Source organism: Bison bison, unplaced genomic scaffold, assembly GCF_000754665.1.
Source record: "Bison bison bison isolate TAMUID 2011002044 unplaced genomic scaffold, Bison_UMD1.0 scf7180017864067, whole genome shotgun sequence".
Lineage (NCBI taxonomy): Eukaryota > Metazoa > Chordata > Mammalia > Artiodactyla > Bovidae > Bison > Bison bison.
In genome coordinates, this window is record NW_011494639.1 from 110,433 (window position 1) to 125,437 (window position 15,005).

Sequence of the window (15,005 nt, forward strand, 5' to 3'; positions counted from 1 at the left end):
TAATTTGTAGCATAAAATAAACATAGTATTATTTGTTAAATAATTAATTACATTTGAATAACATTGTTTCCTTATTTATAGCCTAGCATATTGTCTATCCTGGAGAATGCCCCATGTGCTGCTGGAAAGACTGTAGAGTCTGTTTTTGTTGGCTCGAGTGCTTCGTATGTCTCTGAGATCTGGTGGTTTTCTTATTAAGGTCCTCTGTTTATCTCCTGTGTAGTCGTTCTGTCCATTATTAGGTATTACAGTCTCCAACTAATATTGGAGAAATGCTTATTATGTAGGAATGTTTTTTTGCCCCTTCAGTTCTGTCATTTCTTGCTTCATATATTTTGATGGCAGGTCATTAGGTGCATAAATGTTTATAACTGTTAGGTCTTCTTGCAGTATTGAACCCTTGTTAATATAAAATTTCCTTCTTTGTCTCTTGTAGCCTTTTTTTTTTAATTTAAAGTCTGTTTTGTCAGATTTTAGTGTACCTACTCAACTGTGTTACGGTTACTAATATCTTTTTCCAGGCTCTCATTTTCACTCCATTTATGTCTTCTGTTGTCAAGCAAGTCTCTTGCAGACAGGATTTGGTTGGAGCAAGGAGGGACCTATTGCCATTATTGTGCTGTTTGGTTTCTGTATACTTTGTAGCTTTTCGCCTAGTCCTTCATTTCCTGCATTACTGTCTTTTTGTGTAGTTGATTTTTGTAGTGAAATGTTTAAATTCCTGTCTCATTTCCTTTTACGTATATATCCTATGGCTGTATTGTTTGTTGTTACCCTTGGAAATTACATTTAATACTGTACATGGAAATTCCCTGGTAGCCCAGGGGTTGGGACTCTTCACCCCCACTTCAGGGGGCACAGGCTCGATCCCTGATTGGGGAGCTAAGATCCAAGCTGTGAATCCAATAAGATTCACAGCATGACCAAAACAAAAAAACACTGTATAGTTACAACACTCCAGGTTGAGTTTATACCAACTTAAATTCGATAAATTACAAAATCAGTCCTTTACCGCCCCATATCCACCCTTTTTGGTTGTTGATAATCATACTGCTGTCTACACAGTTAATTGTAATGCTAACTTCTACTGTAATAATCTATTTATTTTATAATTTAGTCTTTTAAATCACATAGAAAACAAAATTTGTAGTTGCAAACCACTGTTTCAGTAATGCTAGCTTTTATAATTGCTTTTATATTTACCTTTGCTGAGTTTCTATGTTTTTTTAATGCTTAAGACTTGGAGACCTTTCATTCCCTTTTCAGTACTCCCTTCACATTTCTTCTTGAGTGTATAGTGGTCACAAACTTCTTAAGTTTTTAATTCTGGGAATGTCTTAAATTGTCCCTCATTTTTGATGCTCAGTTTTGCTGGATAGAGGGGTTTTGGTTGAGTTGGTTTTTTTTAATTGTATCAATAACTTGCTTCTGAACTCTGAATTTCTAATGACAAATCTGCTGATGATCTTATTTACGATGCTTGACATGTGATGTTTCTCTCCTCTCTTGCAGTTCTCAGTATTCTTTGTCTTTGTTTTTGAAAGTTTTATTATGGCTTTATGCAGGTCTCTTTGTATTCATCTTAGGATTTTGAGCTTTTGACATATTCATATTCATGTCTTTTATGGAATTTGGGGAATTCTCAGCTGTTATTTCTATAAGAATTCTCTCTGTCCCTTTTCTGAGAGCCCCATAGTTGGGGGTCCCACAGATTCCTTAGGCTGTATCCATTTTTCTTCAATCTTTTTTCTTTCTCAGAGTCAGTAATTTCTGTTACCCTATATCAGTTCTATTAATTCTTTTTTCTCAAATACGCCTTCAGTTTTTCTAGTGACTTTTTCTTTTCCATTAATGTAAGTTTCAACTCAAGAATTTACTTTCGGGTTCTTTTTAGTTTTCTGTCTCTAATAGATATTTCCACTGGGTTCACTGTTCTCTAGACTTTCTATATTTCTTCCTTTAGTTCTTTGTCCATCTTAACGGCTGTTATTTATTTCTTCCCAGTTTCACTGAGGCTCCAGGTCCACAGGGCCAAAGTAGGGGGCCGCCCTGTGGGGCAGAGATGAGCCGGTGAAGAGGCTGTATTTGCCTGGCCTTCTTGGGGCGCAGGTTGTTGCTCTGGCCTTGCTTCCTGTGGCAGGTGACAGCGTGTGTGCACAGCGCTTGCGGAGATTGTTTTCTCACAGTCGTACTTCCGGGAAAAGCTGGCAGAGGAAAGGTTTGATGATGCCACCCCACGTGTGGATTCTTTCTGGATATTATAGTCTGAGAGAGCTTGGCCCCCTCAGCTGTCTGTCTGCAAAAGTCAAACTCTGTTGGTGAGGCAGGATGCCCCGTGTCTTTGATTTTGACTTTATAACTTTCTTCATGGTGACACTCGCCTTGACCTCAGGAGTGATGGTCTTGTCCATCAGGGTCTTCACAAAGATCTGCATCTGTGGGTCTACTGTCTGGCTGCTTTGTGGACAAAAAGTGGGGTGGCAGAACCAGCACCCACCTATTTCCAGAGAGAGTGACTTCACAAGACACCCCCTTTAAGGTCTTTGTTTAATTGATCTGTCATAAGGTCTCCTTCAGAAAAAAAGCTCTTTTCATTTATCTTTCCATTATATGAGCCATAGATTCTTTTTCTGTTTCTTTGTATGCCTTGTGACTTTTTGTGGAATCGATATATGAAATCTAACAATGTGGTAACTCTGAAAAATCAGATTCGCCCCTCTTTTGTTTTGATTTTGTTTTTGATTATTGTGTGGCATCTCAGTGCCGATTCAGGTCTTTTCTGAGTCTTTCTCTGGGCGTGCACAGTCGCTTTCTAATTTTTTTTTTTCCCCACATGGCAATTATTTTGGAATATCCTAGTATTTAATGTCCAGCTTCTGCTAGTGGCTTCCCTGATAGCTCAGCTGGTAAAGAATCCACCTGCAATGCAGGAAACCCTGGTTCAGTTCCTGGGTTGGGAAGATCTGCTGGAGAAGGGATAGGCTACCCACTCCAGTATTCTTGGGCTTCCCTTGTGGCTCAGCTGGTAAAGAATCTGCCTGCAGTGTGGGAGACCTGGGTTGGAAGATCCCCTGGAGAAGGGAAAGTGTACCTACTCCAGTGTTCAGGCCTGGAGAATTCCATGGACTGTATAGTCCATGGGGTTGCAAAGGGTAGGACATGACTGAGTCACTTTCACTCACACTTCTGCTAATGGGGGGAAAAAAAGTGAAGGAGGCAGCAAGGGGTGCTGGTTTTCAAATCTCTTGGAAATCATTTGGCCAGTGTTGAAGGAGCTTGGAAAAGCTGGCAGAGGTGTGAGACAGTGGCTGCCCGTCTCTTTTTTGCTCCTCTGGGAGTAGAAGCAGCAGTGATAAGAGCGAAATTCCCTGCTCCTTGGAGGGCAGGCCCCTTTTTGCCCACCCTAGCTCCCGCAGGCTACTTACAAGCTGCTCCAGCTGCGTGTGCACAGAGGGCTGCTGAGATCGGGGGTGGGGAGCTGCCGCTGTGCTGAAAGCTGATTGACCGAAATTAAGTTAACTTACCTGTCCAAGTCTTCTCCAAATTGCAAGTCATGAAGAGATTCTAGATTTCCAAAACAGTGGAAATCAGGCAGATTCTATCAGTGAACCTGTCGTCAAGGTGGGGAGACAGATTCCTGTTGCCACCTGTCTTGCCATCATCCCAGAGTCCTTTATTTAACATGTCATAATGTAGAGTCAGTGCATTAACCCTTGGGGAAAAGTCATCTGGAAGTGGGCACAGGCAGATACACTGGGTATTTTTTAACTTGATCAAGTGAAAATAGTGGGAGATCCGGTGAATAGATAGAAGGAGGCTGCTAGGTACCAGGAGACTCAAGGAAGTTGTAGACTTCTTGAGAAACACTATATAGAGAGGTGTCAAAACAAAATAGTAAATGAAAAGCACCAAGTAGATCATTTTCATGATCTTTACCATGAGAGTCCAGGAGAAGAGTGTAGTATGAATTTAAACGATCAGAGAAGATTTCATCGAGTAGTGTTGCTAAACCACTTTACTACTAGAAAGATATAGGCATACCTTGGAGATAACCGCAGGTTCACTTCCAGGCCACTGCAGTAAAGCAGATCAAATGAGTTTTTACATGTGTTTACACTACATTATAGTCTGTTAATTGTGCAGTAGCATTATGTATGAAAAAATATACGTTCCTTAATTTCAGAATACTATGTTACCAAAAAGTGCTAACCATAATCTGAGCCCCAGAGAGTCATAGTAGTAACAAGAAAGACACTAATCATAGGTCACCATAACAAATATAATAATAGTAGTAAAGTTTGAAATCTGTGAGATTTACCAAATGTGACACAGAGACATGAAGTGAGCAAACACTGTTGGAAAATTAACACAAGTAGATTTTTCGGTGCAGGGTTGCCACACATCTTCAGTTTGTTAAAAACTCAATAAAGTGAACAGCAGTGAAATGAGGTATGCCTATATATTGAGTATTAATACTCTAAAGACTATTAATAAGAACTAAAACTTACCTAGTACTCACTGTGCCAGATGCTGATTCACACAATCCTTAAAACAGTCTCATGAGGTATGTACTATTGTCTCCCTTTTCATATATGAGGAAACTGAAGACGTGAACTTTAATGGACTTTGCCAAGCCCAGGTAACAGGTTGATCTTGGGGCTGGAACTTGAACCCAGGCAGGCATCTGTGCACACCCCGCTAGAGCAGCTTCTGAGTAGCCTGTGGGGGCCAGGGTGGGCGAAACCCAAGCTCTAGGGCCTCATCTGTCTGTCCAGTTCTTACGGAGTAGAAAGGTGTGAGCAAAAGCGTAGACGTGAGTGTGTGATGCATTTGCCAGATATGGCAGAGATGCCAGACAGCATGACAGAGCAATTTAGACATTTTGCTGTGGACCATTGTGTATTCATTCAGATGCAGAGACTTTTATTTGATTAAGTTGCAGATTAGTGAGCATTTCCATTATATTTTGTTTAAGGAACTTCTCTCTCCAGTTACTCTAGTGCAGAAAAACAGCCATGTAAAATTGTTTTCATTATTATGTTCACCTTGTAACTACTAAAGAACATAGTAACTTTTCCTTTCTCATTTAGTTATTACTTACTGGGGACAAGTATTTCTTATTGTGAAGTTTCTGGAACTGGTGTGAACTGGAGTGATAATCCTCCAACATGTGAAAGTAAGTATGTTGTCGGAATGTAGAGCAGCAATTCTCAAACTTTTGGCCTCAGGACTCCCTTATACTTTCAAATTAACATAGACACGTGAGCTTTTGCTTATATGGGTTATGTCTATTGTCATAACAACAATGTGTATAGACATAACCCATATAATGTTATGGGTTATGCTGTGTCAATTCTATTATATTGAATTAATCCTGAAAAGTTTTCAAAATAATTATTTATTAATTCATTTTTAAGAAGAATAAATGTGTACCTATTAGTATATAACACATATTTAATGAAAAAAAAATCTAAAATAATGGTTTTGTTTTACATTTTTGCAAATTTCTTCAATGTTTGGCTTTAAGGAAAACATCAGGATTTAGTCCCTTGAGAAATCACACGATTTATAGCCTCTGGAAAATTTCACAATACACTTGTAAGGATGAAAGTGAAAATGACAGTAATAATTGGTATTAATGGGAAGAACTGACTTAGCAAACAGATACATTTACAAATTATGAAGCATTTCTCAACTAGCACTGAGTTCTGTTTTTAGTCAGGATCATATTATATCTTTAAATTGTCAGCATCTCTTATGATGAGAACAAAACTTAGTTTGGCCTTATAGGTAAATGCATGTATCTCATGTAGATATTTCATGACTTTAAGAAAATGAGTTTTATTCTAGAAATTCATTTGTAGATTAATAGCTTGAGTTTAGGATAATATATTTTCTCATAAAAAGCTTCTTCTAAATGGATAGTAGATTCACAACTAGCATATAGCAATCATATGGTAATGAATTTATTGAAGGCAATTCATAGGACTTTACTAATCCTGTTTAATCCTTTATCCTTCCCTTTAGCCTTTCATGTTCTCTCTTTTTTTTTTTTTCTTTTTAAGAGATTTTGTGTCAACCACCTCCAGAAATTCAAAATGGAAAATACACCAATAGCCACAAGGATGTATTTGAATACAATGAAGTAGTAACTTATAGTTGTGATCCTTCAAATGGACCAGATGGATATTCACTTGTTGGAGAGAGCAAGCTTACTTGTATTGGAAATGGTGAATGGAGTAGTCAACCCCCTCAGTGTAAAGGTAATAATATTTCTATTTATTTCCTTCTTAATTTGTAAGTACTGTAGAAACTGTGTAAATAGTTTTACCTATAAGTAAAAGCAGTCATATATGCTGGAGTCTCCTGTTAAGTTGGTTTCTAATTTGATTTAATATCAGTCAAACCAGATAAAAACTAGTTGTGGAGTTTCCAGCCTCTCACCCGGCAGGCTCTTGGCGTTCCAGCTGATACATGGCTAACTGCTGTGCGTCTGCATGAGTTAGGACTGTTTTCCATGAAAGCATCAAAATTCAACACACTTTCTTAGGTGTTGTCTTGTATTACAAGAAGTATGACAATGTGGCTGCAGGAAATGGTAGTATAAATTGTAAGAGATGTAAATTGTCTCATAGATATGATTGATAAATGCTTGGGAAAATCTTTTTTGTAAAGAATATTTGAGGTGTTAGAGCTTGATCAAAAAGCAGGGAGACACTGGAGGGATTTTTCCTCTTGAAAGAAAGGATCCACTGAATAATAGCAAAATATTTTCTCAAGTGAAGAGAGACTGTTCTTATTACCATATTCTAGACAATAAGAAAATTTTTACAAATCTTGAAGAATTGAAATCATTTGGAGTACATTATCTGATCAAAAATGGGGTGAATGTATAAATCAAAACATAATCTAGTATATCCCCAAATATTTGAAAATTATGCAAGACACTTAAAATTAATAAATCAAAAACAAAATAACAAAGGAAATCAGAATTTCTTTAAGCATAGTAAAAATAAGATACAAAATATCAGAACCTGTTGGGTACAACAGAAACATTGCTTCAAAGGATGTTTAAAGCGTGAAGTTACTTATATTGGAAAATGAGAAAGGTCTCAAATCAATAACCTGAACGTCCACATTAAGAAACTGAAAAAGAGCAAATAAAACAAAAATAGGAAATAATGAAGACAGAGAAAAAGCAATGAAATTGAAAAGAGAAATAATATAGAGACAGTCAAGAAATCAACACCTGCTTCTTGTAGAAGATCAGTAGAATTGATAAACCTATATGCAGTTTGACGGAAAACAGAAGATACAGATTACCAGTATCACAAGTGAAAAAGATGTCAAGAAATATACTGTAGACATTTAAATGACAATAAAGGAATAAAACAAACAACTTTATGCCTGTAAATATAACAGGTTAAACCTTTCTCTCATGAAGATTTTGTCTTTTGTTATTATGGTATATCACGTGGACTGATTTGCTTATGTTGAACCATCTTTGTACAGAAAGAAATTTTGTCAAATGAGTCAACGTCCATTCATGATAAAAACTCACCATGTTGAGTACAGCAGGAACATATCTCAACATAATAAAGGTCATTTACAACAAGCCCACAAACAACATAATACTCAAAGGTAAAAAGCTGAAAGCCTTCCTGAAATTCAGGAACAAGACAAGGATGCCCACTCACCATTTCTATTCAACATAGTATTGGAAGTCCCAGCCACAGCAGTCAGAAAAGAAAAAGAAATAAATTTATCCAAAATAGGAAGTAATAAGTAAAACTGTCACTATTTACAGATGACATCATACTCTATATAGAGAATGCTAAAGTCTTCATAAAAGCTCTAGTTCAGTCACTCGGTTATGTTCAACTCTTAGCAACCCCAAGGACTGCAGCATGCCAGTCTTCCCTGTCCGTCACCATCTCCTGGAGCTTGCTCAAGCTCATGTCCATCAAGTTCGTGATGCCTTCCAACCATCTCATGCTCTGTCATCCCCTTCTCCTCCTGCCTTCAGTCTTGCCCAGCATCAGGGTCTTTTCCAGTGAGTCAGTTCTTTGCATCAGGTGGCCAAAGTATAGAGTTTCAGCTTCAGCATCAGTCCTTGCAATGAATATTCAGGACTGATTTCCTTTAGGATTGACTGGTTTGATCTTGCAGTCCATGGGACTCTCAAGAGTCTTCTCCAATACCACAGTTCAAAAGCATCAATTCTTCAGCACTCAGCTTTCTTTATAGTCTAGCTCTCAAATCCATACATGACTACTGGAAAAACTGTGACTTTGACTAGATGGACCTTTGTCGGCAACAATGTCTCTGCTTTTTCATACGCTGTCTAGGTTAGTCATAAAAGCTACTGGAAGAACTTAATATATGCATTCAGCAAGGTAGGAGGATATAAGATGAACATGGAGAAATCTGTTGTGTTTCTTTACCCAAATAATGAAATGCCACACCAAGTTAAAAAAAAAAGAATTCCATTTAAAATTGTATCCAAAATAAATAAAAAGCACCTAAAATTGACTTAACCAAGGAAGTGGAAGACCTATATACTGAAAACTGTAAAACATCAGTAAAGGAATCTGAACAATTTTTAAAGAAATGGAGAAATACACTGTGTTGTTAGATCTTGGATTGGAAGAATTAATATTGCTAAAATGACCATATTACCCAAAGCAATCTACAGATTTAATGCAATTGCTTTCAAAATACCTATGACATTTTTCATAGAACTAAAACAAATAATCCTAAAATGTATATGGAAAAGATCCAGAATTGCCAAAGCAATCCTGAGAAAAAGGAGCAAAGCTCTAGGTATGTCCTTTCCTTAACTTCAGGTTGTACTGCAGAGCTACAGTAATGAAAGCAGGGTGATACTTGGCACAAAAACCATAGATCAATGAACAGAAGAGAGAGCCCAGAAATAAATCCATACACCTACGATCAATTAGCCTATGACAAAGAAGGCAAGAAGAGACAATGGAGAAGAGACAGTCTCTTCAACAAGTGGTGCTTCAGAAGCTGGACAGCCACATATAATACAGTGAAATTAGATAGAACCATATACAAAAATAAGTTGCACATATAAAACAAACTCAAATGGTGTAACAACCTAAGTGTAAAACATGACACATAAAACTCTGACAGAATTGTAGCAATATTTTCTTTAAGTCAGTTTGCCAAGGCAAAAAAAAAAGGAGGTGGGGGGGAATAAATGGCACATAATCAAATTTAAAAGCTTTAACACAGCATGGGAAACAATCAACAAAACCAAAAGACAACCTATGGAATGAGAGAAAGTACTTGCAAATGATCCAAATGACAAGAGGTTAATATCCAGAATCCACAAACACCTCGTGTAAGTCAGTATTGGAAAAACAAACAACACAATTAAAAAATGGGCAGATCCGAATCAACATTTCTCCAAAAGAGACATACAGATGGCCTACGTGTACATGAAAAGATGCTCAGCATCATAAATTATTAGAGAAATGCAAATCAAAAGCACAGTGAAGTGTCACCAGGCTTCAGAGCAGCTATCATCAAAAAGTCTATAAATAATAGATGCTATAGGGGGTGTGGAGAAAAGGGAACCCTCCTAAACTGTTGGTGGGAATGGAAAGTGGTACAGCTAGTAAAGAAAGCAGTCTGGAGGTTCCTTAAAAAACGAAGAATAGAACTATGATCTGCAGACACAGTCCTGAGTATACATGTGAAAAAGCAGTCTCTTAATTCAAAAAGGTGCAAGTACCCCAGTGTTCGTAACATCGCTGTTTACAATAGCCAAGACAAATAACTCAAGTGCCCATCAGCAGGTGATTGGATTAACAGGTTTTGTGTTTGTGTGTGTATATTGGCATATTACTTGGTTTTTTAAAAAGAATAAAATACATTTCAGCAACATGATGGACTTAGAGAATATTATACTCAGTGTAATAAGTGAGACAAAACACCACACAATATTATATGTGGGATCAAAAAAATAATACAGATGATTTCAGACTCAGATGTAGAAGACAGACTTACAGTTACCAGTGGGAAGAGGGGAGGGAGCAGCGAGTTAGAAGCACGGGATGGTTAACCGATACAAACTGCTATACCTGAAATAAATAAGCAACATGGACGGACTTAGTGAATACTGTGCTTAGTGAATTAAGTCAGACATAGAAAGACAAATACTATGTGATGTCACTTGAATGTGGAATAAAAAAATACAAGTGATGCTACAAAACAAAAACAGACTCAGGTGAAGTAGATGAATACATAGTTACCAAAGGGGTTGGGTAGGGACAACAATGAGGAGTATAGGGGTAACAGATACAAATTACTACACCTAAAATAAGCAGCAAGGATTCTACCACATAGTACAGGGAATTATCTGGTGTTTCCCTGATGGCTCAGTGGTAAAGAACCCATCTGCCAGTGCTGGAGACACAGGAGACACGGGTTGGGAAGACCCCCTGAAGGAGGACATGGCAGCCTCCTCCAGTACGCTTGCCTGGGATAATCCCATGGGAGAAGGACACTGGTGGGCAAAGAGTCACACCCGACTGAGCAGCTGAGCGTGCACACACAGGGAATGATATCCAATATCTTGTAATAATCTGTAATGGAATATAATCTGGGAAAAAAACAAGTAAACAAATCGCTGTGCTGCACACCTGAAACTAACACAGGATAGCAGATCCACTATATTCAATAAATATTTTTCCAAAACCTCATGAAGTGTAGTAGAGGCCCCAGGTCCTCACTAGGGTATTATTATACCGAACATTTAAGGAAGGAATGCATAGCAGCAGCCCTATACAGAGTCTTCAAGAAAATTAAAGAGATGGGAATACTTCTTAACTTATTTCATGAGAACAGTGTTGCTCTGATACCAAAACCAGACAGAAACACTGCAAGACAAGTGTTATACAGTATCCAAAGTGGGCTTAGAACTAAAACTTTTAAACAAAATATTAATAAATCAAATCCTTTCTTAAAAAAATAAGAGTGCATCATAATCAAGTGAAGTTTATTCTATGAATGCATGAATGATTCAAATTTAAAAATCAGTGTAATTTGCCATATCAAGAAACTTTGAAGGAAAAAAAAATGACCACCTTAATAGACACAGAGAAAAAACATATGACAAAATTCATCATCTTTTCATTATAAAACTCAGCAAATGAGGAATATAAGGGAACTGCCTGAAGCTGACAAAAGGCAGCTATAAAAGTTCCCCAGCTAATATTATAATTAATAGTAAAAGACTGGTTATGTTTAAGGTAGGAACAAGAAAAAAATGTCTTCTGTTAAAACACTACTCAGCCTTGTATTTGGAGTTCTTAGATAGTAAAAGAGTAGTTATGTTTAAGGTAGGAACAAGAAAAAATGTCTTCTGTTAAAACACTACTCAGCCTTGTATTTGGAGTTCTTAGATAGTAGAACTGGAGAAGGCAATGGCACCCCACTCCAGCACTCTTGCCTGGAAAATCCCATGGACGGAGGAGCCTGGTAGGCTTCAGTCCATGGGGCCGCTAAGAGTCGGACACAACTGAGCGACTTCACTTTCACTTTTCACTTTCATGTACTGGAGAAGGAAATGGCAACCCACTCCAGTGTTCTTGCCTGGAGAATCCGAGGGACGGGGGAGTCTGGTGGGCTGCCGTCTATGGGGTCACACAGAGTCGGACACGACTGAAGCGACTTAGCAGCAGCAGCAGCAGATAGTAGAACAAGCCATACATATTGAAGAGTAAAGGAGTAATATAGACTTTATTCAGTTACAACAAGATTGTTTTTGTAGAAAACTTGAAAGACTGAAGTTTTATCAGGATCAGCACAGATATCAACTGTACATCTATACACTAGTAAAACACCAATAGAAATTGAAAATTTTCAAGTACTATTTACACCAACTTGAAAACCCAAAATACTTGTATGTAAATCTAGCAACAATGTGAAATATTTAAATGGTAAAAATAACTAAACCTAAGAAATTAAACAAGACTTTAATAAATAGAGAAAAGTCAGTGATTATGGGTTAGAAAATACAATATAATAAGGATGTCAGTCCTCTATGATTGATCTATAAATTCAGGACAATCCCATAAAATCCCAGCAGAACTTGACAAAAAGATTGTAAAATTTATTTAGAAAAATAAAACAACTAGAATTGTCAATAGAAATTTGGAAGAAAGAAAAAAGTCATCTCGTTCTACCTGCTGTCAAGACTTCTGATAAACACTGCTGTGAGGACTGTAATCAAGACAGTGCAGTGTTGGTGAGAGGTCGGCCATGTAGAGCGTGGAACAGCAGTGTCCAGAACTACAACCTTTCAAAAAAAAACCCAAACAAACCCTCAACACTGTGTTAGCACCATTTGCAAGTATTTACTCACAGTGAACCAAAAACTTAAATGTGAAATCTAAAACCAAAAGGTTTTTGCTTTAGCACATAGGAAATATTTGTGCCTTAGTCAAAGGCACAAATACAACTCTTAAATACAACTCTAAAACCATGATTCTTTAAAGAAGAAATGTTAATATACTGCTGCTGCTGCTAAGTCGCTTCAGTTGTGTCCGACTCCGTGCGACCCCATGGACGGCAGCCCACCAGGCTCCCCGTCCCTGGGATTCTCCAGGCAAGAACACTGGAGTGGGTTGCCATTTCCTTCTCCAATGCGTGAAAGTGAAGTCTCTCAGTCGTGTCTGACTCTTAGCGACCCCATGGACTACAGCCCACCAGGCTCCTCCATCCATGGGATTTTCCAGGCAAGAGTACCGGAGTGGGGTGCCATTGCCTTCTCCGGTTAATATACTGGACTTATTAAAACTCGAAACTTCTACTTCAAATACATTATTAAAAGAAGGAATAAAATGAGCCATAAATTGGGAAGAAACATTTACAAAGTACATATCTGCTAATGGACTTGTATCTACAATATAAATAACTTTCAAAACACAATCAGAAAACAACCCAGTTTTTTAAAATGGGCAACATGAATAGACCTATTGCACCAAAGAAAATATATGGATCCCCAAATACATGGAAAGTTGCTCAGTGTCATAGTAAATTACAGAATGGAATTTAAAACTACAATGAGATGTCAGTAAACAGCTATTAGAATAGCTGAACAAATAACCCCAAAACTAAAGACTAACAATACGATTAATAGGCAAGAATATACAGCAGTTGGAACTCAAGGCATTCCTGGTAAGAATACAGAGTGATACGAATATTATGGAAGATAGTTTGGCAATCCCTTATAAGGTTAAATATACACTTACCATACAACTCAGCAATGTAAGTAAAAAGACGTATGTTTATATAGAAACCTGCATGAGAATATTCAAAGCAGCGTTAGTCATAATCATTCCACATTGGAATTAACTCACATGTCCTTCAGCTGGTAATGGATGAACAGCCTAATCTGTATCCATGCAATGGAATAATACTCTGTGATAAAAAGAAATGAGTTCTTGAATCATGCAGCAAAGGAATCTCCAGTGCATTACACTAAAATACCCATACTCAGAGGCTGTGATTCTATTCAGACATCCTGGGAGAGCAGCACTATCAGGCAGGAAACAGATGAGTGCTGGGCTGGGTGGGGAAGGTGCTTGAGAACTGGAGGGTTGATACAAAGTGACATGAAGTATGTGGAGATAATGGAATTTTTGTTACTGTGTTGGTAATTACATGATTATTTTGGTTTATGAAAACTAATACAGTTGTACACCTTAGAAAAGGGTGAGATTTACTGTCTGCACTTTGTATCTACTAAACCCAACTGACAAGAAAATCATTAGGTGCAATTAGGAGCATATTGGCCCAACAGTGAAAAAAAAATCAGGGAACCTGAAGACAGGGCAATAGAAATCGAGCATGGTTTGAAAAGAAAGATTAAAACAAGAGAGAGAGACAGAAACCTTTGGGAGAAAGAGCAAACAGCCAAACATACATCTAATTGGAGTTTCAGAAGAGAGAACAACGCAGGAAATCATTTCAGAAATACTGGCCGAAAATTATGTAAATTTGATCACAAACAACAACCCCACATGTCTGGGAAATTCACTGCCCTTAGCAGAATAAATTTTAAAAATTTACCAAGAAACCCCCAATTAAGCTAAGCACAGCATGTTTGAACTCCTGGAGACAAAAGAGGCAGCAGCCAATGAGAGGGAGAAACAGACGGGAAAGCTTGTCTCCTTTTTCTGCTCACCCCAAGGTGAGAGTGACAGCTGACTTTCATGGAACTATTGAAAGTAAAAGACAATTTCTGCTAATATGCTGAAGGAAAAACAAAACCCCAAAAAATAACACTTAATGTAGAATGTTGTGTGAATTTGTCATTGGTCAACTTGGATTATCCTGGAGAAGGGAAAGGCTACTCACTCCAGTATTCTGGCCTGGAGAATTCCATGGACTGTATAGACCATGGGGTCATACTCAACTGAGCAACTTTAACAACCTGGATTATAAGAATTGATAAGGAAGTTCTTCTGGCTGAAGAGAAATGATACCTGACGGAAATTCAGACCCAAAGAAAGAGAAAGAACACTCTTCTGGTTTAAAAGGCTGTATATTATCTGCCCCTTATCTGTCATTCGGATTTAATCTCATAAGATGTTCTCTTGAACTCACTACTCAGGCAAGTGTTTTCTTGATTTTTTTTCCCCCAATTCTGCCAAACCCATTAATGGATACTAAAGTCAACTGAGACCGTCAGGATGAGTACTTTTTATGAGTGGAGTAGAATGGGACAGGAGAAGGCAATGGCACCCCACTCTAGTACTTTTGCCTGGAAAATCCCATGGACAGAGGAGCCTGGTGGGCTACAGTCCATGGGGTCGCTAGAGTCGGACACGACCGAGCGACTTCACTTTCACTTTTCACTTTCATGCATTGGAGAAGGAAATGGCAACCCACTCCAGTGTCCTTGCCTGGAGAATCCCAGGGACGGCGGAGCCTGGTGGGCTGCCGTCTCTGGGGTCGCACAGAGTCGGACA

The 15,005-nt window shown here is 38.0% G+C and overlaps 1 protein-coding gene across 12 annotated transcripts in view; it reads left to right on the forward strand.

Annotated features, from left to right (window-relative positions):
* Positions 1–15,005, forward strand: part of LOC104986322 (membrane cofactor protein) — a 38,671-nt gene that overhangs the window by 8,204 nt on the left and 15,462 nt on the right. For all 12 annotated transcript variants that reach the window (XM_010836849.1, XM_010836848.1, XM_010836847.1 and 9 more), the window contains exons 3-4: positions 5,091–5,176; positions 6,066–6,263. In XM_010836849.1, the coding sequence (XP_010835151.1) occupies positions 5,091–5,176; positions 6,066–6,263 (284 nt within the window). The remainder of the gene's footprint in view (positions 1–5,090; positions 5,177–6,065; positions 6,264–15,005) is intronic.